The sequence below is a fragment of the Ceratotherium simum genome, chromosome 34, assembly GCF_057802395.1.
Source record: "Ceratotherium simum simum isolate JZ-2026a chromosome 34, ASM5780239v1, whole genome shotgun sequence".
Taxonomy (NCBI): Eukaryota; Metazoa; Chordata; class Mammalia; order Perissodactyla; family Rhinocerotidae; genus Ceratotherium; species Ceratotherium simum.
Window position 1 is genome coordinate 31,329,695 of NC_141933.1, and position 21,664 is coordinate 31,351,358.

The following is a 21,664-nucleotide window of genomic DNA, read 5'->3' on the forward strand; positions in this document are numbered from 1 at the left end:
TTTTGGTTTCATTTCAGCGCAGGTAGGAAGGCAAAGTAGAGTCTCACAGTAAAATGTTCGTCTGATGGATAAAATGTCCTTGAAGGTTTGGCCGTTGTCTTCTTATTCCAGTGAAGACACGATTCACATCTCAATTACGGATATGGCCTCCCAATCTGAGGAGTCTTCCAGAAGACATTTAGTCATTTACTCAACAAATATTGACTGAGCACCTATCTCATACTAGGTACTGGGAAAACATTGATAAGACGTGGTCCCTGCCCTCAAAGAGCTCACAGCCTAGCAAGGCAAAAACATTGAGGAAGGACCAGCATGTCCAAAGGAAAATGCATGACCTGGGCTGCCCTGCTCAGAAGGCAAGTTCAAGGAGCTGCAGGTATGTCCCTGGAGCCAGGGCCTGCTCAAGTTTCACCAAGTCAAATATCCAGGAGCCTTGGATGATCTGAATCTGCTAAACTTTTAGCAATACATTTCCTGCCTTGGGTTTCCAGGAAAACTACAAATAAGAGCCCAAGCCTTTAGCTTAAGGAGGGTTCAAGGAGACCATGTGTAGTGACCATGTGAGCATCCAGCACAGATGAGCTTCTCAAGTGAGAAGCCATGAGTCACCCAAAGGAAGGGGGGCTTCACCTGATGCCGGCTTATCTCTGGGATTTGCTCTCTCTTTCAGCACTGTGGTGGGAAGTATTCAGTTCACATGCCAAGTTGGCATGGCTCGATTACCTTGAGTTGTCCAAGTCACGAACAGCACATAGAAAATGCACCCAACTCAAGCCAAGACAATAGAGAGATATGCTGAGAACTTGATACTCCAGCCTACTTAAGCAGGAACTGGGTGCCAAGAAACTGTCACTTTCAACAAATAACACAATCTGTTAATTATCTGCAGAACTGTTCCAGTCGGTACTCCCCACTCTCACCATCCAGCAAGGATTGCTCTTCAATGGAGAGGGTGCAGAAAGAGCCAAGGCCAACGTGGAGCAAGGTTAGAAACTTACAGGCTTGAGGAAGGGCGAACTCAGAGAAGGACCTAGCCACCTTAGGTGACAAACAGGCAAAGCCAGGAGAGGAATAGCAGAGAGCGAATTAGCAGATGTCCCTAATAACATCACACAATTCAGACACACGAACACTCCTGTGTTTACCTCAATTCAAATATCTGGATGTTTACTTAGTTCTGTGTAAAGTATAGTCAAATGCTGGGAAGGCCTCCTGGTTCTTGAGCCTTGCTTGGAAAGCAAGGTGTGTGTTTTACGCAGGAATGTCTCAGATCTGTGCTGCTCATTGTTACTGCGCTCAGTTTCCTCAGTAACCGTTACTTGACAACACCAAGTAACACCTTTGTGGACGTGACCAAGCCAGACAGAAATACAAATGTGCTTGGTGGTACCTTCAGAAGGTCATTCATCTCGCTAAGCTGCTGCTCCAAGGTCACCACCCATAATGGTTCTCATTATAATTGGGACAAATTCTTAATTCCTCTTACTTCCAGCCTTCTGAATACATTACAAACGCTTTGCAACCTTTGACTATGAATCATTCACCCTGCTGGGTAGGTGCTCCAGTAGTTGATGAAGAGCACTCCCTCTTTTTGGTAGGAGTCTTCGTCCTCATATTATTGTTCAAGATAGAGAGGCAGGAGGGAAGAGAAAGCCAAGGACATGAGGAGCCAAAAAGAGAAGTTGCAAAAGGGATCTGGATGTTCAAACCCATTTTCAAAGTGTCCACAGGCTCCTGTTCCTCCCAGCTAGCAGGACCCAATGATAAGTCTGCAGGTACTCCAGAACAACCCATCACTGAAGACCAAGTCTCCTTCTCCTTACTGACATGCCTCCTGAGCTGAGTTTTGTTTTTCTTTTCCATCTTTCCTTTCTTTTCCATTTCTTTCTTTTTTATAAAACATTCTTCTGAATGCAGATCTGGGCAACACACCATTCACTTTGAGATGAGTGCAGATGAGACAGAAAAGAGGTGCTCCAACAGAGGAAAGATTATGAGAATTAACATCTGAAAAGATTTTCCTTGGAACTAACTCTCCCTCTCTCTGTCTCTCTCTCTCTCTCTGTCTCTCTCTCTGTCTCTCTCTGTCTCTCTATCTCTCTCTCTCTCTCACACACGCGCGCGCGCGCGCGCACACACACACAAACTCGTCTCTCAGCGTTTCATTCTGCACTATAATTTTGCCTCTGCTTTGTAATGCCAGTGCAAATGTCTTCTATTGTAGTTCTTGCTACATTACTATGTTTAATTTATCAGACTTTGGCTCTCCTCTGGGGTTCTGAAGAGAAGTCCCTCCAGATATTTCAAACCACTGTCCCCACCATTTTAAAAATTCAAAATAGGTTGACTTTGGAGTCTTGCTTCTGTCTCACTCTTGGGACCAAAAGATCTTACACATCTTTTTGTTCTGAGAATAAATTAGCATCTTCATCTTGACTGGCTACATCAGTAGTTCTCTATCAAGGGATATTTTGTCCCCCAGGGGACATGTGGCAAGGTCTGGAGACATTTTTGGTTGTCACAACTTCGGGGATGGGGGTGCTACTGGCATCTAGTGGGTAGAGGTCCTGGCCACTGCTACACAGCCTGCAATGCACAGGACAGTCAAATAACGCACAACAAAGACTCATCCAGCCAAAAATGTCAAGTATGCCAATTAAGAAACCATGGACTACAGGACTACAAGAGCAAGCTCATCACCACCTCCTTTTTCTCACTTATTTTTAAGCAATTGGGATAAAAATAACCAACGCTGGACCCTTTCTTAAATAACTAGAAGTGAGCAGAGGTGGCAGTTGAAGTTTTTCACCAGTCATCCAAGGGGGAGGAGGGAAGATAGCCTTGGCATCAGGTAAATCATTTCCAAATGAGTATAAAGCCCCCCACCATTATTCTCGCTGATTTAAACATTACAAGTCACGTGATTATGGAGTAACTGGAGTTACTCCATACTGGAGTAAATCCAACTGGATTTTGGAAGTCCTCATCCTCCACTCACTGGCTCCTAAAGGTCAGGTTCAACTTCCCAGCATTTTCTGGTTCATCTCGTCAATCTGAGATGCTAGAGCTAGAGCTCATCCTCGCAACCACGCCCACCTCTCTGGTCGAGGCCCTGTGGATGCCTATGTGCGGAGGACACGGCACCTTTTCCTAAACCATTTTGCGTATAAAAACATTTAATGCCCTCTGATTTTCTCTTTCTCTTAGCAAGAAGCACAAGGCTACACACCCTGTTTCTCCTGCAGTGGTAAAGAACTTCACAATGGGGGCGAAGCACATCACAGCCACGGACGGCATCATATTTCACAGAGAACTGTGTACGCTTGTTCCCCAGATAGGACATACTTCAAAGTAACAAAATAATTTTATCATCTGTAGTGTTCCTTCTTCCCGTTAGAAGTAGACTTTTTTCCCCCTCATGGTACATAAATATCAGAGAAAAGTAGTCTTTGAGATATTTAAGTCCAGGAGTTCTCAGTTTGTTATCACTTGGGATATGTGTTGGTTTGTGTTCAAAGTGTCAGCAGCTTCAGTTTTCATTTTCTCTCCAGCCACGCGCATTCTTCCCAAATTTATACACCAGCCTTCGCCCGTCCACACGTTCCAGAATTTCTCTTTTGTAGTAGTACCTGTAACAAAGGACATGGCATAAGGCGGCTGGTCAGACAAAGACTGCCAGGGAAGTGACTGGCCGTGTGGCCTGATCACGTCTGGAGACTGGACAGTCCTCACCCACCTCATGGCTCGGCTGAGTTTTTCGTAGGTCATGCTGCTGTTGTTTTTCTTTTTTCCCCACAGCTGAGCCACGGCCTCTGATTTCAAGAACCTGAAGATGCCCTCAGACCGGTCTTCCCACTTGATTAACCCTGGATTCTTGTCTGGGTTCAGGAGGATGTCACGGATGAATTCCCATAAGTGAGTCCCTCGCGGGTCTGAGCAGAAGCAGAGAAAAGAGTCTCAGGATGGCCTGAGTCACAGCAAAGAAGGGACAGAGGAAGTACAGAGTCTGGACATCTTCCATCAAGTAGGAGACAGTCAGTTCTCTCCTACTCTCCAGCAAAGCCAGATCACAGAGTCACCAAATATTGGATATTAAAAAAAGGCATTTGAGAATGAGCCAGCACAATTTTTTATTTTACAAATCAGGAAACTGAGACACAGAGAATGTAAGTGTCTTGACCAAGGTCACACAGTTACCTAGTAGCAAAGCCAAGACTAAGAAACAGGCCTCTGGCCTCCTATGCCAGGACGAGTATCTTCTAAGTATTGTTGACAAACTGCTCGGGATTCATGTCAGCCTGTTACTTCCTCAGAGAGCAACCTTCAACCACTTTTATTTAGTACCTCAACCAAGTAACTCGCTCCCATCTAGCAGCTGTGCTTCAGCCAAATACACATCAATAGGGTTCTAGAAGTTTAAATCCTAGAATATACTGGGGGGAGGAGTACACAGGGGTTAAGGGGGCCAATTTGAAAATGAAGCAGCTACTGTAATGAGATTAGCAACCAAATTCGATTTTCCTTCCCCTAAACTTGTGACACACAACACTCCGATGTAAGGGGCTGTGTTAATTCAGTTCTGGGGGGTCACCTGGGGTAGCAGACAGTAAAGATGTCCAGTTCCCTATAATTTCTACATTACACCATCTTGATTTCTTTCCATGCCCCCTAACTCCATGTCTCTGATATTTCATATACTTTCATAAGGTGTTGTTAGTGGGGAAAATCCAGCTCGCCAAGAGGTTGTTTTTTTGAGGAAGATTGGTCCTGCACTAACATCTGTTGCCAATCTTCCTCTTTTTCTTTTTTCTCCCCAAGCCCCAGCACATAGCTGTACATCATAGCTGTCGAGTTGTAGCTCTTCTGTGTGGGACTCGGCCTCAGCATGGCTTGATGAGCGGTGAGTAGGGCCGCGCCCAGGATAGGAACCAGGGAACCCCAGGCCAACAAAGCGGAACGTGCGAACTTAACCACTATGCCACCGGGCTGGCCCCCCAAGAGCACTGTTGAATCTTAAGAATAAACAGTCATTTCTTGGAACAATAGCTTCACAAAGGTAAGAAGCCAACATTCAGCAAAAGAAAAAATAATACCTCTCAACTGTTTCTTCCCATCTTTCTCCTCTTCCCACCCTTTTCTCTAGAGAGAGGGAAATCGCTAACCCACGCCTGCAAGAAGTTCTTATTCACAGGTGTCTCAGGTTGAGAACAAATAGGCAGCCTGGGGAGGAAATGCGCACTGGGGCTCCACTCGAGACAGCGGCGGGGCGGAGGGCTGCTTCCCCAGCAAGCGACGCCTGCATTCTCCACCCCCCAACCCCCCCACCGCCCCCCCCCACCACCCGGCCTCAGGGGAGGAAGTGGAGGCAGCGGGCAGAGGCAATACCTGTCCGAAAACTAGCCACCTCCAGTTACACCCAACTTGAGGGAAAGGCCAAGAGCCTTCGGTCGGCCCGCCAACTTACTGTGCTTTTTGGTGTGGGTCTTGGCGGGGTGGTCTGGCTCCTTTTTCATATCAGGTGACTCAGCTAAAGGGAAAAATGAGAGCGGCTTAATTTACATATTTCCCACAATCATCATTTTCCTTCATTCATCCACTCAATTTACTGAGTACCTACTGCCTGCCTGCCTGGCGCTGTTCACATGTGTGGTATGACCAAAACAAAACAGAGATGATAAGTCCTGTGGAGAAGAATATCACAGGGCAAGAAATGGGGCTAGAAGTGTAGAGATGGGAATAATTTATGATTTAATATAAGGCGGTCACAGAGGATCTCTCTGATAAGGGGAACAGAAGGGTGTGAGGGAGACAGCTGTGCAGAGAGCTCGTGTAAGAGCCTTCTACGAATGAGAAGTGCTACGCTCAGAGGTCCGTGCCTGTTTGTATGTCCACAGAGCAGAAGGAAGCCAACGTGGCCATCAGCAAGGGCAGGAGGTGGGAGCTGAGGTTCAGATAAGGCTTTGTGAGATGTTTTGGGATTTTAGCTTTTATTCTGAGAGAGATGGGAAGCCATTGAAGGATTTAAGTCATTGAAAGGTGTTTTTTTTTTTTTTACATAATACAAAAATGTAAACGTTTATAACAAAGAAAGATGGCATTTAAACCAGAGGAGTGCCTTTTCTTGGCATGGAAAGTTACATTTTAATCAGCCTGACAAAGGGGCCATTGACTGGCCTGAGCTCAGTACAGAAGGACATGGTGGACTATGAAAACACAGATTAGTTTAACAAATGACTCATTTTGGTAACCCTTGTGACTGTCACCAAAGAGGAGATGACAGAGGCAGATCTGTGAAGTAAAACTTCTTAAAAAGAAAACTAAATGATCTAGCAGTGTGTGTGTGTATGTCAGTGGGCCATTTGGGTGTTGGGAGGACCCAGGCAGATCTTACCAAAAAATCTCACAATGGAAAATCTGCCAATAGAGCAGTCCCTAAACACAAGCCAACCCTGTTAAGAAACTGGGCCAGTCAAATGCATCTCTTCTGTGCACATTACTCCAGGGCTTCTTAACCTGGGGTTCACTGCCCCATGTGTGGCCTTCAAGGGCATTTTGGACTGACTGAAACTGGATGCAAAGGGAGAGGGTCCATAGCCTTCATTCTGATTGTCAAGAGTGGTCCATTATTCAAAAAAGTTTGAATAACCATTAGCTCCTAATTCAAATGGTTAAGAAGCATAGCTACTGTTTACTGAGCACTTACTGTATACCAGGCACTGTGCTAAGCACTTACATGAATCACATTATTTAATTCAAACAGTAACCCTATGAGGTAGGTACTATTATGATCCCAAGTTCACAGCCGTGGAGGAGCTGAGACACAGAGAGGTCAAATTACTTGTCTAAAGCCACACAGCCTGAAAGTGGAGCCAGGATGTGAACACAGTTTGAACTCAGAGGCACTTTACTCACAACCACTATTCTGTGCCATTCCCAAAGACGGTGGCACATAACAGATTTCACAGAAGTCTTCCCTGCCGAGAATCAGGTTCAGTTCCATAATGCTCTAGTTGGTGAGAAAAACTAATTCCAGTTTGATGATTCTGTATTTCCCAAAGTGCATGGACACATTCACCAATCTGATCACCCAGTTTGTCACGACTCAGCAGTCCCAGCAGTTTCTCTGAAAGCCATGGTGGGAGGGAGGGGAGGGATTTAGCAAGATCTGGTCAGAAGAGAAACCTCTTATTCTAGTTATGAATTTCTCTCCTAGCGTTGTCAGCAGGAGGGCCTGCACCTGACTTGGGTTTCTCTGAAATCTGGAAGGACAAATTCACAGGAAATGCAAGGAGACTCCACTCTCCCTCCCTGTAGCTTTCAGGGTGAGGTTGCAACACCCCATCAGGATGTGACAATATTGCGACAGGTCTGGCACCCACCCCAGTTTCCAAGTGATACATCACTCTGACAGAGCCACGTTGTTCTGCAGACAAAGAGTGGCATTTACCCAGCAGGCCACAAGCAAAGCTCATTTTCAAATGGCATCCAGGAGGGATGTGGGGCCATTATTTCAGAGCCAGGGGTGGATTCAGAAGAACCCAAGTGTCTCTCAGCTTATTGGCCTCAATAACTGTTTAGGGTCCAAGCCGACATAGAATCAATTACTTGGGGTTAAGGTACCTTTGTGAATAAGATGGAAAACTTGGACCCTCTCCCCAGGAAAATGCACGTATGGACACACTCGTGAGAATCTGTAAACAATTTCAGGGGTTTGTGGCTCACTTTGGAGTCCATGGACTCAGATTTAAAAACCCCCAACCAGACAGACCATGAGGGAATTTTCTTTTGGAGATGTCAGCCCTTTACCCAGACTAGACCTCCATCCAGCTTAAGAAAGACCAAAAAGAAAAAAAAGAAAAAATCCCCAAATAAAAATGTTTCCATCATCGTATGGAGTAATATGCAGCCAAAGACAAAAGAAAACTCGAATTTTTCCAGCCTGCTCTTCCCATCCCCAGTTGCAGGGCCAGGCTGTGGAATCATTGATCTGCTTAGCCTAAAATCTTTTGATCTGGAACCTCACCTTCATATGATGGCCTCTCCCCCATATCTTCCCCTCGCCCCAAAAGAAAAGTTAAACTCTTTGAAGTTAGCCATGTGGTTAAGCAATTCATTCTTATAAAATAATGGCTTGCTCTGGGGAAGTTGCCCAGCTTGGCTGTCTCTTGCTCTGCTCCCGGGCACCTCAGGCCAAGGTCAGGTCCAGCAGGGGCAGCACCAAGCCATGGGTTTATGATGCAAGTTCCAGAACATGACTTCAGCTAACCTGCTTCGCAAGAAGCGAAGATTAGAAGCATTTGCATATGATTCAGCTGTGAGCCATTTCTTTACGGGATATACAAATTTCAGTGTTATAATAGACCGAGCCACCCTAGCTTGAGGCTCAACAAGTCAGTGAATAAACACATCAAGCCTGAGTTGGCGTGATTGGCTCGAGGACTATCGGGCAGATCAGGAACACTGGCGGCGGCCATTTTATGAAACAGGCAGATGACAGAGAAATCAAAACAAAGCTGGCTTCCCACCTGCGTTTATCACAGAGGGCATCAGTTTATGTTGGGCCTCGCCTCTGCTGGGGCTTGTAACTTGCATTAAAACATAGAAAGATGTTTAACTGCACTCAATTTAATGGGAACTTGAAATCTAAAGACTCACAAATGACAAAGGTCTTTGGGGTGGGGGGTTCTGGCCCCATTTAGTAGACTAAACTATTCTAGAAGGGATTGGCCCATACAAGGCTGTAATTAACTATCCTACTGGAAGCTGTTCCTACAAAGAATTTACCAACCCCAGACAATGAGTTGATTCTTTAAGAAATAATTCTGTTAGATGTCATGGATTGCTTATCTCATTTTCCAGCTGTTACAACTGCAGGACAGGAATGGGGAACAGGGGATCAGGGATCAAGAGAGATAAAGGAGAGCAGAATTGTAAAGCCCATTTTAAGAAGGACTATTCAAAAATAGAATAGGTGGACCGAAGAGACAGTGAGTGCCCTGTGACGGCAAATATGAAAGCAGAAACTGGCCCCTATTGATTCTGAGATTCTAGAAGGTAAGTCAGGACACAGAAGAGAGGAGGGCGGCCTGGTTGCGAGGCCGGTAGAGCTGAGACTATGGCTTCTAGGGTTTCCAGGGGCCTCGAGACCTTAACAACCCCTGAGGCTCAGGAAGTGGTTGGTTCAACTTTATACTTAGTTGGAATCTTTTGCCATAAACCAAAGACCCAACCGGAAGGACGTGGGAGGCGACACCTTAGGAAGTGTGAGAGGAAGTCAGAGGGTGACCAGAGTGGGTGGTTTCCTCGGCTCTGAAACCCTACGACTGGACTAGGCAGCAATGGCTGCCACAGAAATTTTACCCCGATTGGCTCAGTTCCCCCAGAATGGCAAAGACACTACAGAGCCTTTCCAGTGTTTGATCTGTTTCTTAATTTCAACACTTAGAGTGACACATAATGCTAGGGGCCATTGCGGGGAGGGGGAAGTAGAGAAATAAACTGGCCTCCATTCTTAACCTCGATTCCAGAAGCAGTTACACTAGCTCCCAGTTCTGTCTCATTCAAGGGGCTTGACCCAAACAAAACCTCAAACCAAAAGCTTTCATTATTTCAGTTCTTGAAACATAATCAACAAAAGAAAAAAAAAAAGGGCAGGAGAAGGGGTTGTTGTTTGAGTCCATGCTTTCTTTTACAAACACTCTTTTAAATCCCAGTTCTGAAGTTGCCCCAAATTCAATTCCAGGAAAAGAGCAATTTCCTTGTGACAAGTCCAAGCTCCATTTCATAGACCCACACAGATCCACAAGTTCACCCCAGATCAGGGGACAAAACAAAACCCTCTCTCACCTCCCAGGTGCACTCATTCCTACCCCGTACATACCAAGGTACCTATTTGTAAGGGGCGGGGGATTATAATCTGAAAGCCCCCTCCCAGACTCCCAACAGACCAACACTCTCAGTGGAACCTTGACTGAGGGTTATGGATAGCCCCCAGTTGCACCCAATGTTGACCAAATACAACTAATGTGAACATAATTCATGAAGGTTAGGTGTTCTGACTAATTCGAGAGTCCAGATAAGCCATCAAGGTCAGACTTAAAAAACTGACAAAATGGTATGATTCCTAGGGTTCTGGAAATTTCCAATTGATGCTCCTCTATCCAGAGATAATCACCACAGTTTCACTGACCTCTGAATGCCACTGGTAGACATTCTTACTCTAAAGCAAAATAGAGTTTGTTGAAAATTGAATATAACCTCTTCTCCCATAAGTATACCTAAGTATGAATAATTTTATCAGATAATTTCCCAAGAGCAAGTTTTTGTTGAAAAAGAATTTTTGTTGTTACAAGTGAGTGACGTAGTTTCACAAGAGACAAACACTTTGCCTACAGGCATCCTTGCTCGTCATTTTCAATGTACAAATATTGACTCAAAAGCAGATCTTTTATAAGTAGTAACTCCATTCCTTTTCTAGCCTTTGAGTGAGAAAGACTCCAGCAAAGCAGAAATGTAGGATGTCAGTAATTCTCATTAATTCTCAGTAAGCTCTTGCATGAGGCACACTCAGCCTCAGATGTCACGACAACTTACCAACAGGAAGGTGACTGGTGGTTGTCATGGAGATCTGGGCCCTGCAGAAAGTTTTGCTGTCCAACAAATCTGTGGTAATGAAAAGATAAAGGACATTGAGAGCCCCCTCCTTACAAGATAACTTTTTGGCTGTTAGAAAAAGAGAATAAGAATGTAAAAGGGCCTGAAGTGTTGGGGAGTTAGTTACCTACTGTGCTACCATAGTTGGCGTCATATAAATAGTTTTCTTCTTTCCAGGTGTTCATGATGGAAGGGTCTAGAAAACACAGAATGTGGGAACGGTCAGCAATCATCTTCCCCAGGTGAAAAGTTTGCCTTTTCTAACTCACTGCTCATCAAAGAGGCATGGGACCTAGGGGGTGGTCTTCAGAGAGAAGGGATAAGAGTCTGCTTCAGCCACATGTTACTTTATGGGGTCACAATAATGTGACCCCATTTTTCTTCCAGTGTCCCGGGGGAAATGGACTTTGTTATGGGCCTATCCATGTGTTCTGCACCTGTTGCCTTTTTAGGGAAGTTGCCACAGTGGGATCCTGTCCCAGATCAATGCTTTGCTGGGAAGTTTCCCAGTCTGCACATGGCAGGGGTGGGTTTGGGAGCTTGACATTGTCTTGCCTTCTATTATACAATTGCCAGAATGTTTTAACACTAGGACAAAAAAATGCCGTGTTAGGGACAAATAATCTCATGATTAATGAGCATCTTTTCCTAGTAATGTCTTCCTGGGAGAATTAATGATATTTCCTTCAGAAGAAGTCTGGTCAGTCTTATCACAGTTTCCTCATTGCTGAAATCCAGTCTCTCCTCAAGTTGGGTGACATTCCCCTCCCTCTGGGGTTTCTTCAATTAGCTTAAGGGGTGACATAAAATTCTCAAAACAAAATTAAGGAGAAGGGGAAGAGAATGTTCCCAAATCAAATAAACAGCTTTTAAGATTAGGGCCCCATTGTCTCCTCTCGGAAAAGAAGCCCTCTCTCCCACTCTCTCTTTCTCTCTCTCTCTCCGTCTTCAGTGTGCTGGGTAAGCACGACTCACTCTGATTGACTCTTCAGATTTCAGATTCAAAGGAAACTCTGCTCCACCTACCCCAAATGAAGCCCAACTTCTACACAACCCCTGCATCTGGGCTGGTCTCCAACAGAAGCGTTTGCTTTCCTGGCTGGCCAAGAGCTGGTCCCCACCAAAAACTCCTGCTTTCCCTCTTCACAGATCGAGGCTGCCCTCAGCTCGCTTGCTGCCCAGGTTCTGAATTTCAGGGCCAGGGTGGTAAGCCACTGGCCGAGTTTCCTTTTGTTTTTATAGCATAAACGGTATAAAACCTGACTCACTGGCTAAGTCCTCCTGTTTATGACATAGGGATTTAGCTGGTATTTTAACTAATAGCTACGTGTTTGGGCACCCCAAGCCCAATCTCTTGGGGTTACACCCTCTTCTCCTTGTTGGGTCACCTCATACACCTGTTGTTGTCTCTGAAAATAAACTGAACCAAAAAGGTTTGGGGGTGTTGGTCCGTCTATGAGCCTCTTCTCCCCTCCTCCCAGGGTGGACCTTCTTCTCCACCCCTTCAGCTCAGCTTTTCTAAACTGGCGACACAAGAATGTCTGGATGGTCAAGGAGAAATTGTCAAGGTATGTGGGACCTCTCCAACACCATCCTGGCTCCTGCGGTGGGGCCACCTGTCAGGTCAGGGTGAAGAGAGCACCATCCTCTCGGCCAAGTCCCGTGTCTGCCTCTAGGGCAGTCAAGCCCACAAAGCACAGACCATCCGGGTAGCCCAACCCCTGGTCTCTGGGGGGAGGGGCAGGGCGAGGAAAACCTAATTAACGTGCTTAGCAGCTATTGTTTTTTCTTTAATAATGTTAGACTAACCCCCTTATAAAAGAGTAAATAACTGCATGGAGCCAATTTCAGCCCCAAGTGACTCACAAATCACCCCAGGTTGAATTCTGTCCTTGGTGACTGGCACGCAACCCTCAGGGAGGCCTGTGGCAAACCCGGTGGGCCCACGTGGCTCGCAATCTCACTGGTGTGAACACCAGGAGCGACCCTAGAGCAGTGGCAGCTGCACAGTTTGATCACGGCCAGCGGACTTTGGGGGACTTGCATAGCTCTCGCTACACTGAGAGGTCACAGGCCAAAAGTCAATATGCAAGGAGCTCTGATTGGTGCAAGGCCAGGGACCGCCACCTGCAAGTCCAACAGACTGACGAGAGTCCCCAGGAGAGAAACTGGGACAGAGGAAGGAGAGATGATTAGGCAGGGGGAGGAGAATCAAAATGAATGTAGATGTAATGGGAATGCAGACCCTACTTAGAGCCCAGAATAGTGTCTTTTATCTAAAAGTGCACTAAGGCAGGAGTGGGCTTTAGCAGCTGCATTTGGACATCCCTACAGAAGCTCCAAGGGCCCCCCAGAGACTACAGTAAGGACAACAGCAAGTCCACATCTTCCTCCTTTTTGTGAGACACATTCCCACCAAGGGAGGAGCGGGAGAGGAGACACTGACGCTTCCTCCTCTTTCCCTTTGCTTCTCATACCTTGGCCAAGTCCAATCCCCTGGCTCTGTTTGTGGTGAGAAGGAGGCCCACCTAGACTCTGCATTTTTCCTAGCTCCTGGACAAGAGCCTGGACGATGCCCTGACCAGTAGTGGGAAGCAGAGAAGTGTGGGCAGAATTAGGGTCACCATCAGCCTAGAAATCAGACATGGTTGGCAGGCACTGGTCCCAAGGTCAAGGAATGAGGCTCATGGGAGGGCAGCCCCCTGGAGACAGCCAGGGCAGAGGTGTTCCTGGGTTTCCCGCCAAATACTGGCTCCGTCCTGATCCCACACTCTCCCTCCCACCTGTCCTCCCCACGCCTTTGCCTACCAAGTTGACTTCCTTCATCTGCTACTACTCACCGGTTTGTTCAGTCTTGACAACGACATTGTGTGTCGACTGGAACAGGTCACTGCTGCACTGGCCTGTGAAGGACAGATTGGGAAAGTCAGAACAGGCCCATGTGGAGCCAAAACTTGATGCTTGAACAAGGACGGAGCTGGCTTCTTGGAAGAGCTTCTGCCAATCCCACTGCCTGATCACATCTGTTTGCTCATGGGAGGGGCTTCCCTCTCCGCATCTGCAAACTCAAGCCTGGGGTCTCTGGCCCAGAAAATCAGTAGCTAGGGCATCCACATCAGATGAAATTATTTGGCCTGGTATAGGGAAGGCAGCCAGTATGGTGGAAGTATAACTTCAGAAGTCAGAACTCCAGTTTTTCCACTAGTAGATTGGAGGCACGTCACATTTCTGGGCTTGGTTTCCTCATCTGTAAATTTAGGGGATTAAACTAGACCAGGTCATTAGATGGCCTCTAAGGTGCTTTCCCATACTAAGATATGATATGAAATGAAAACACAAATACAAGGAAAACCATTTTAATTTAACTAGCTTGATTCTTCTTTGATCTTAAATTTAATCAACCCCATTTTGATTAAGTCCAGTCTATGAGAAATGTGTGGTTAAACGCAATGATCCTGCCCTTGTTTATCCCTTGCAACTCCTCCCTACATGTATCATATATAAAGCACACACACACATGGGAATGAGTCTAGTATGTTTCTCCTCCCCAGCCAATTTATCAACATCTCAGGAGAAGAGGCTGTGCCTTTAACCTCTCTGACCTTCTGTTTTCCCATCTGTAAAATGGGTACAACATTCATTTTCTCATAAGGTCACTAAATGAATCATTCACTTAGAGTACCAGTATAAGCAAATACTCAATAAATGTGAGTTAATAGAATATCTACAAAAAGGCAAACAATGAAACAAAGGTGAGAATTAATTCATCAAGTATAAGTCTGCTCTTTCTGAAGATTCCTGGGGTTATTTAAAGAGCCTTGTTTGGTTTGGTTCTAGCAGAAGATAAATGAGCAATCACCTCCGTGAGGTGGGTGGGAAGAAGGGAGTGCCTGGGAGCTGAATGAGGTCATCCACAATGGCCGCCACAGCTGCCCTCCCACGGCCAGACTCTGGTCCCCTCAGTGTTGACAGTAGCTGTCAGGGTCTGAACCTGTCACAGCCCTGGAACTCGTGCTTCCCAAAGCCCCAGCTTCCTGCCCAAACACAGGTTCTGTTAAGACAGACGTACCCGTTCTTACGTATCGCTGCTTTCCAAGATGCCCATAGTTCTCAGAGGAGCTGATTCTTTGCAGGCGTGTGTGCGTGTGTAAATAAGCCATCACTGATGGACAGCGTTTGGAATGGTGGCCTGCCTGTGCTGTGGGTGAGGCCTGATGAGAGGCACATTTGGGGTCTGGGGCAGCACCAATTCCAGAAATTATTGCAGAAACATCCCACATGTGTCTAGAACATTCGTGCTAACCCTTTTTTTTTTTTTTTTACAGATCTTTTAAGAATCTGCTAAATACTGTGAGCCTTCTCCCCTCCCAAAACACATAGATCTAATTTTGTATATCTTCTTACCACCTGCGGGTCCCATCTTAAGAACCTAGGTCTAAAAGTTAAAAAAAAAAAAATGTCCATGATGATCATAACAAGCAAGTGATTGGAAATTAAACTATCAAACCCTGTTCACAAGAGAAAGCGGAAAAGTTTTTCTGAGAGTAGCAAGTATTCTGTGAATACCCAGCTAGCCCTTGTCTCCTGGGAAATTAACCATAAGGAGAGAATTAAATTACACTGGTTTATATGGGATCAGACACACCTTGTACCTTAGGCTTCATGCCTGTTCTCCCACCGCCCTTCCGCTTCCCTACCTCAGGACACAGCCATTTGGAGGGGAGAGCACCCTTTGGCTCCTAGCGGGGGAGGGAGAGATAGTCACCGTTCCACTTGAGGTGCTGCAGGTTGCTGTAGAGCAGCTGCCCTGCCGTCCCCGCCGCCCGGGTGAACTCCTGCAAGCTCATGCCACAGAGGTGCTCGCCGTTGATGTCGAACTCCTGGAAAGGGATGCAGCTGGCGTCCAGCTGGTTGGTGTCCAGGAGGTGCTGGAGCCACTCCCACACCTGATACTTGCTCCAGTACTGAGGATGGATTTCATGCCACTGGCCTCCAAAAAACCCGCTGGAAACTGCAAAAGAGGAGGTGACCCGGTGAGTGACCCATAGTTGTTCCCGGGCATAATCTCAGACACGAGGAGGCACCACTGGCTGCCGGACACCATGGAGAACAGAACCACAGTCCATGGGCATCAGTGTGGGGGTTGGAGCATGAGACAGGCTCTGGAGAGGAGGCTTTCGGAAATGTGGCTCTTTTCCCAGTTGTCGCGGGGACCAGTCATTTAGCCTCCATGCATCTCCACGTCTTCCTTAGGATAATACTCACCCCTGGGTGCTGGGTGAGGACACAAGTCCTGAAGTGCTCTGAGATCATGAGCTCCTTCCCCACCTCCTGCAAAGTACCATGAAAGCTAAAGCATTGCTACAGTTCCAGCAATTTGTAAGCTTGTTGTCCACACCCACGTAGCTCTTTTCCTCTCTTCTCCCTCGCGCTCTCTCCCATTTTTTCCTCTCTCTTACACACACACATATACACATACATACCCAAAATTCAGACCATTTTCAATCAAAAATAAGGCCTGAGAATAAGGTTCTTTTCTCTACAATGCCTTTGCTTCTTCCCAGAGTGGTCCAGGTTACTCATCTGCTAACTGTGCTGATAGCCCCACCCCCACTGGTTATTATAGCTACTGTGATGTCACTTCCCTACTCGGTTACCTTCAGGAGCCTCCCATTATCCACTGAAATGAGGTACAAACCTGCCAAGCCAGGCATTGAGGCTCTTTACTAGCTATTCTCCAAGTAACTTACGAGTTTTGCCTTTTTTCTGTGTTGTTCTTTCAGCCCAATCACTCCCTGCTGAATGCCTACCCAGCCTGCAGACTCTAACCACCTCATAAAGCCACCACAGATCCCCTCGACTCACTGCAAGGGCTGCTGTCTTCTGAATCTCCAGGAGACATCCTTGGTATTTAGTCTAATGGCTTTTGTCATGTTCTGCCTTTCTTTATGGGTCTCTAAGTACCGTTTTATTCTCCTTTGTAAATTGTATGCCCAGGGTCACGGACTCTGTCTCACCCATCTTTGTATCTCCTATAAAAACTACCTCAGAGCCTTTGCCATCATAGGTACTCCCTCTATATTTCTTTAGTGGAATTTGTTGCTGAAGAAGAAATGATGTAGGAATCTGGAAGAGTTGGGAGGTGCACTCACAAAATGGCTAATTCAAATACCAGTGAAGAAGCGAACGTCATTCAAGCCAATAAATATTGCAGGCTAGTGGTCTAGATGACTCTTATCTTCTCTTAAGGGAACAGCACCAAGTCAGCCCAAAGGCCTGGTGGGATGAGAAGAATGAGCTGGCCTCTGGGGGCATGTAAGAGGGCTGAGATCTTACAGTCCCCTTGGAAACAGAGATCAAGGGAGGAACTCTCTTCCAGGAAAGGTGAGAGGCAGGAGCAAGAGAAGACACTATTGCAGCCCAGCAAGCTGAGGGAGGGGATCCAAATGAACATGACCCACAGATACTCCCACAAACTCAAGGATGGACCAAGAGAAGAAACTGTAGCACGAGGACACCGTCCCTAACTTTTCCTTCAAGGTCATGCTAGATCAGTACTTCTCAGACTCTAATGTGATTATGAACCACCAGGGAATGTTGCTCAAATGCGGATTCTGATTCCAGAGGTCTGGGGTTGAGGCCTGAGTTTCTGCCTTCCTAATAAGCTTCCACGTGATGGTGAAGATGCTGGTCTGTGGATACAGCTTGAGTGGCTAAAGAACTCCAAAATGTTTGATTCCCGTAATGCCCACAGCCTAGCCCTCAATGTCCCCAGAGAGAAGGCTGATGGGGGATGTTTCCAACCCAATCCCACTTTTGCTCACCCCTCAGAATTCATCCACTACTCCAGACCTCAGGAGCACTAAGGGCAGGAAGGTGATTGCCTTGGGGAATCACTGCCACTCACGGTACGTGCTTTACTCCTCATACCTCATGGCGGCCCAAACCCTTAGTCAATGGTGGAGGGGAATAGGGGCAAGGATTGGAAAAATCTAGTCCAAAATGTAATTACATAGAAATATTCCCAAATATAGAAACACACAGAGCTTACACTGGATGTTTCCATTGCCCTGCCAATTTTTTGGTGCCTCACAGATACTACTGTTTTAGGATGAGAGGTATTTTTTGTGGCTCCCTGAGTCTTTGTTCTCTTTTTCTAAAATAATTGTGTTGCTATGACAGTGCAGTTCTGGGTTTGCAAACGTGAAGCAACAACTCTCGATAACCCAGCACCAAGCCTGGCGTAATTTCTTCTCTCAACTTGACCTGATCCAGATTAAAGGATAGTTCCTGACAGTGCATCCGTGCATCCTGTTAGAACTTGGGAGAGCCAGAGAACTGTGTCTGAAGTTGACTGGGGGGGTTCTCCCCGTCAGTCAGGGGACTCATCAGATTCCTGAAGTTTCAAGAGATAACACTGAAAATCCTGAGTTCAGCTCTTCTCTGTCATTTAACTGACCTCCCCCACCCCATCAATCATGACCAAGAGCTGGGCCTTCTTTGGGGTCTCTGGAAGTTAAGAAGTAAAAGTGACACTTAAACTCTACTGCCTGCTCAACACATTGCTCAGCTTTCTCCAAAGCAAAGGGGAGGAAGGCTGCCTAATCGCGGGTCCAGGGGCCTGGGGACGCCAAAGACTTACTAGTCTGAAGAACCTTCCTGCCCTATTTGGAATCCTCCTTCGAGGTCCCCACAGGAGTCTGAGGCCTGCAACAGAAAATGTCACTGCCCAGAAAGGGTAGCAGTTGGGGGAACCTTCAAATAAGGGAAGGTCGCCCGTTCACGTTTTCAGCCCTGCTTGGCTGGGGTTCCAAACTGGAAGAGAGAGAGCCGCACGCGGGCCAGCTGCTTACTGGAGAACATGCACCTGCCATACCCTCCAGCTCCTGCTTCTCAGACTCTGCTCATCAACAGCTATTTCCGTTTTTCAAGGGAAGCAGGAAGAGCAGAGTCTCCGGCGAGGAGATTGGCAGCAGGTATGGGGAGGAGCTCCTCAAACCTGTGGCAGTTGGATGCACAGCAATCTGCCCAGACTGAATGCCTTCACAATGGGGTGTGGGGCCTGATTCAGCAATGGCTTTGTTCAGTTCAGCTTTTACAGTAAGCCACGGGCTTGATCACCAAACCCTCTATAAGCCCCACCACCAGCCCCCGCCCTCTTCTAATCAGTAGGTTCTAGATGAAGGCACTAAAGGAGGGCACCTGGTCTCCTAACAATCTCCTCTCCCTTTACAAAGAGAAGTCACTGGAAGATGAAGTAGAAAGATCAAGCTGCTATAACCCTCTGCTCCTTGACTTTCATGCTTCCACGCGACACACACACACACACACACACACACACACACACACACACACCCCTTTCTTTCCTATCCTATCTTGATATCCCAGCCAAACACTGTTAAAAGCTTCACCAGGTGGCCTTCCCTTTGTGCATCCCTTCTGCCACCCTCCCTGCCAGGCTGCCCAACCAGAGCCTTGAATTTTGGGAGGAAACAATGGAATATCTCAAATGGGCTTCTGTCTGGAGGCCTGGGGGCCTGGAGGGACCTCCAGCATGAAGTTTTCTCCATTCCCCTGGTCCTCACACTCCCAGCTGTATAAAACCTGTGTCTTTCGGACCTTAAGTTGGGAAATGAAGCCTAAAAAAGTGAAGAAAGAACCCCCATGGTGAGTGACACTGACCCCCACCCCCACCCCGGCCTCCTTACCATTGCATGGGGGGTAGCTGTCTGTCCAGGCTGGCTGCTGGTGGAGGAGGTTGTTGCTGGGGTTGAGATTCATTACACCACTTCCTTCCAGAATCATGATCTGTAAGCGGATCAAACAGCCTGTTCAGTTGGTGCCTCTTGGAGAAACGTCATTTGAGAGTGCAGATCATAGAGTTAATTTAGGGAGAAAAAAAAGAATCTGTCCTTCCAGCCATTGCCTCCAAAGCATGTTGCCACAGCCCTTTCAGTGAAAGCAAAACTCACTGGCAATGAAAAATTTCCAGGTTCAATTTTCACATGTATGAGGCAAGTTTTTACAGCCACCCATTCATAAATGAATAATCTCTGATCAGGAAGGGAGCGGGAGGAGAAGGCAATACCTGCTCACAGGGCGAGTCTGGCCAGCAGCCACGGGTTTCTTTTTTTACAAAAGTGAAAATGCCTAAGAGATTTTGTTTAAAGTGGAATTGCAATCAACGAAAATCCAAGCCACCGCCGCACAGACCTGGCACCTGTGCAGGAGCCCTGAGCTGAAGTCGGATGTTCACGAGTCCCCACACAGCCGCCTGAGCACCCCGCATGCAGCACCCCGCACCGGGAGCCCAGCCAGGCTCCTCAGCGCAGACACCTGCCGCAGGGCGGGCTGATGGCAGACGACCTCCGTCACATTTGAGCCAGAGCTCCCCAAGGACTTAGCCCCTTAGTGATAACATCAGAAATCACTGGCTTTCTCTGACAAGACACTGCCCCTTCCCCTCCTGCCGGGCAAAATTTCTGACTAGCTTTCCTCTTTTTTAGAGACCTGGAGAACACCGCGAGCCTCAAAGCTGACCTAGAGGTGACCTTCTCAGCCTGAGGGCTCATGCTCTTAGTGAAGGACCCATGAGAAGAGCCTCTCTTCCAGGGGCCTGTCTGGATTTTTTAAGCAACATAAAAATTTTGCACTTTAGAAATATTTGCTTTAATCCTCCGCCATCTATAATGTTCCTACCCTCAAGCCGGGTACCCCCCACCTTTCAGACTTAAGCCCTAGAAGTGTGTTCAGTCACTCAGAAGAAGAGCAGCCTGTTTCCAGAAGATGACTGAGCAGTACCCACAGCCTCTAAGGGTAACTTGCTCTTTCTAAAATGTTGGGGTGGGGAGAGGAAGCCAGCTTTATAGCAGCAGATCATGAAAATTTTTCTGCCTGTTTTGAAGAAATATTGCATCCTCAGGTGTCACCAATGTCCCCAGAATTGAAATTACCCTCCCAGAGCAGTTCCAGCCTTCAAAATCCCTTTCTCTAATTTGGGTATTGCTCCTCTGGCTCTGTGTAGGGCCTGAGAGGGGAGAAGAGGGGTCTGGGAAAAGCACAAACATTCATTCATGTTTTCATTTATTCAACAAATATGTACAAGGCCTATAATGAGCTGGCCACTATTCTAGGTACTGGGGAGAGAGCAGAGATTAAGAATTGAACTAGGCTAGAGAGGAACATTTATGATCATTATTAACATCATCATGGTTGTTTGGCAAATAATTAGGTCCGAATTCAGCCTACGTGGAAGGTGGAGAAGGAAAGAAGGGATGGGAATGATGGACATGCTAACAGACCACCACGTGGGAAGGTGGGAGAGCTGGGGTGTATGTGGTGGCACCACGTATAAGAGTTTGGAAGCCAGAAAGCACTGGGGTTGATTCCAAGCTCCCTCACTTACTAGCTAAGGTTAGTACAAACCTAGACAAGTCTTTGACCTCTGTGAGCTGCAGTTCCCTCATATGCACAATGCAGATCATCATACCTACCATGTGCCTTGGCTGGAGATTAAATGAGTTTCTATACCTTGAGCACTTGGCACGAAGTAGGATGCAAGTACATGGCAGGTTTTATAATGACAGAGTCACTATCTCGCTGGATAACCCAAAATGGAAACAACCATGGGCCTCAGTTTCCCCATGAGAAAATTTAAAGAAGGTGACCAAATTGATTCCTAAGTTCCCTTCCAGAAAACTCTTTGATTCTCACCCTCAGAGAAGGAAGAACAACCCAAGTCAAACCTTCCTCTCTTTTTCACAATAACTGGTCCTTTTCTCACCCAGCCTTCTAGAGCAATTGCCCAAAGCTAAGAAATCAGATGGGGGGTACTTCAGGGCAGAAGAAAACTCCAAGTCCCCAGAGGGGTGGCTGGGGCAGGGAGGGGGCATGGCCTGGTCTCCTGTTTGCTCAAGGCTGGGCTTGTTCCTCACCAGCATTTGCTCAACCACAAGCAGTAGAAAGGTTACTGTTTAACCCTGAAAAGGCTGAAGCTCAGAGCCCAGCCCAT

At 46.9% G+C, this 21,664-nt stretch overlaps 1 protein-coding gene across 1 annotated transcript; it reads right to left on the reverse strand.

The window, feature by feature from the left end:
• Positions 1–3,349: 3,349 nt before the first annotated feature.
• Positions 3,350–19,461, reverse strand: EHF (ETS homologous factor). Its single transcript, XM_014792490.2, has 8 exons — positions 19,362–19,461; positions 15,419–15,664; positions 13,494–13,556; positions 10,781–10,849; positions 10,594–10,662; positions 5,465–5,527; positions 3,737–3,932; positions 3,350–3,629 (listed from the first exon to the last, which is right to left on the reverse strand). Exons 1-8 carry the CDS (start codon positions 19,456–19,458, stop codon positions 3,530–3,532), a joined length of 903 nt encoding a protein of 300 aa, XP_014647976.1. The 5' UTR covers positions 19,459–19,461; the 3' UTR covers positions 3,350–3,529.
• Positions 19,462–21,664: the final 2,203 nt, after the last annotated feature.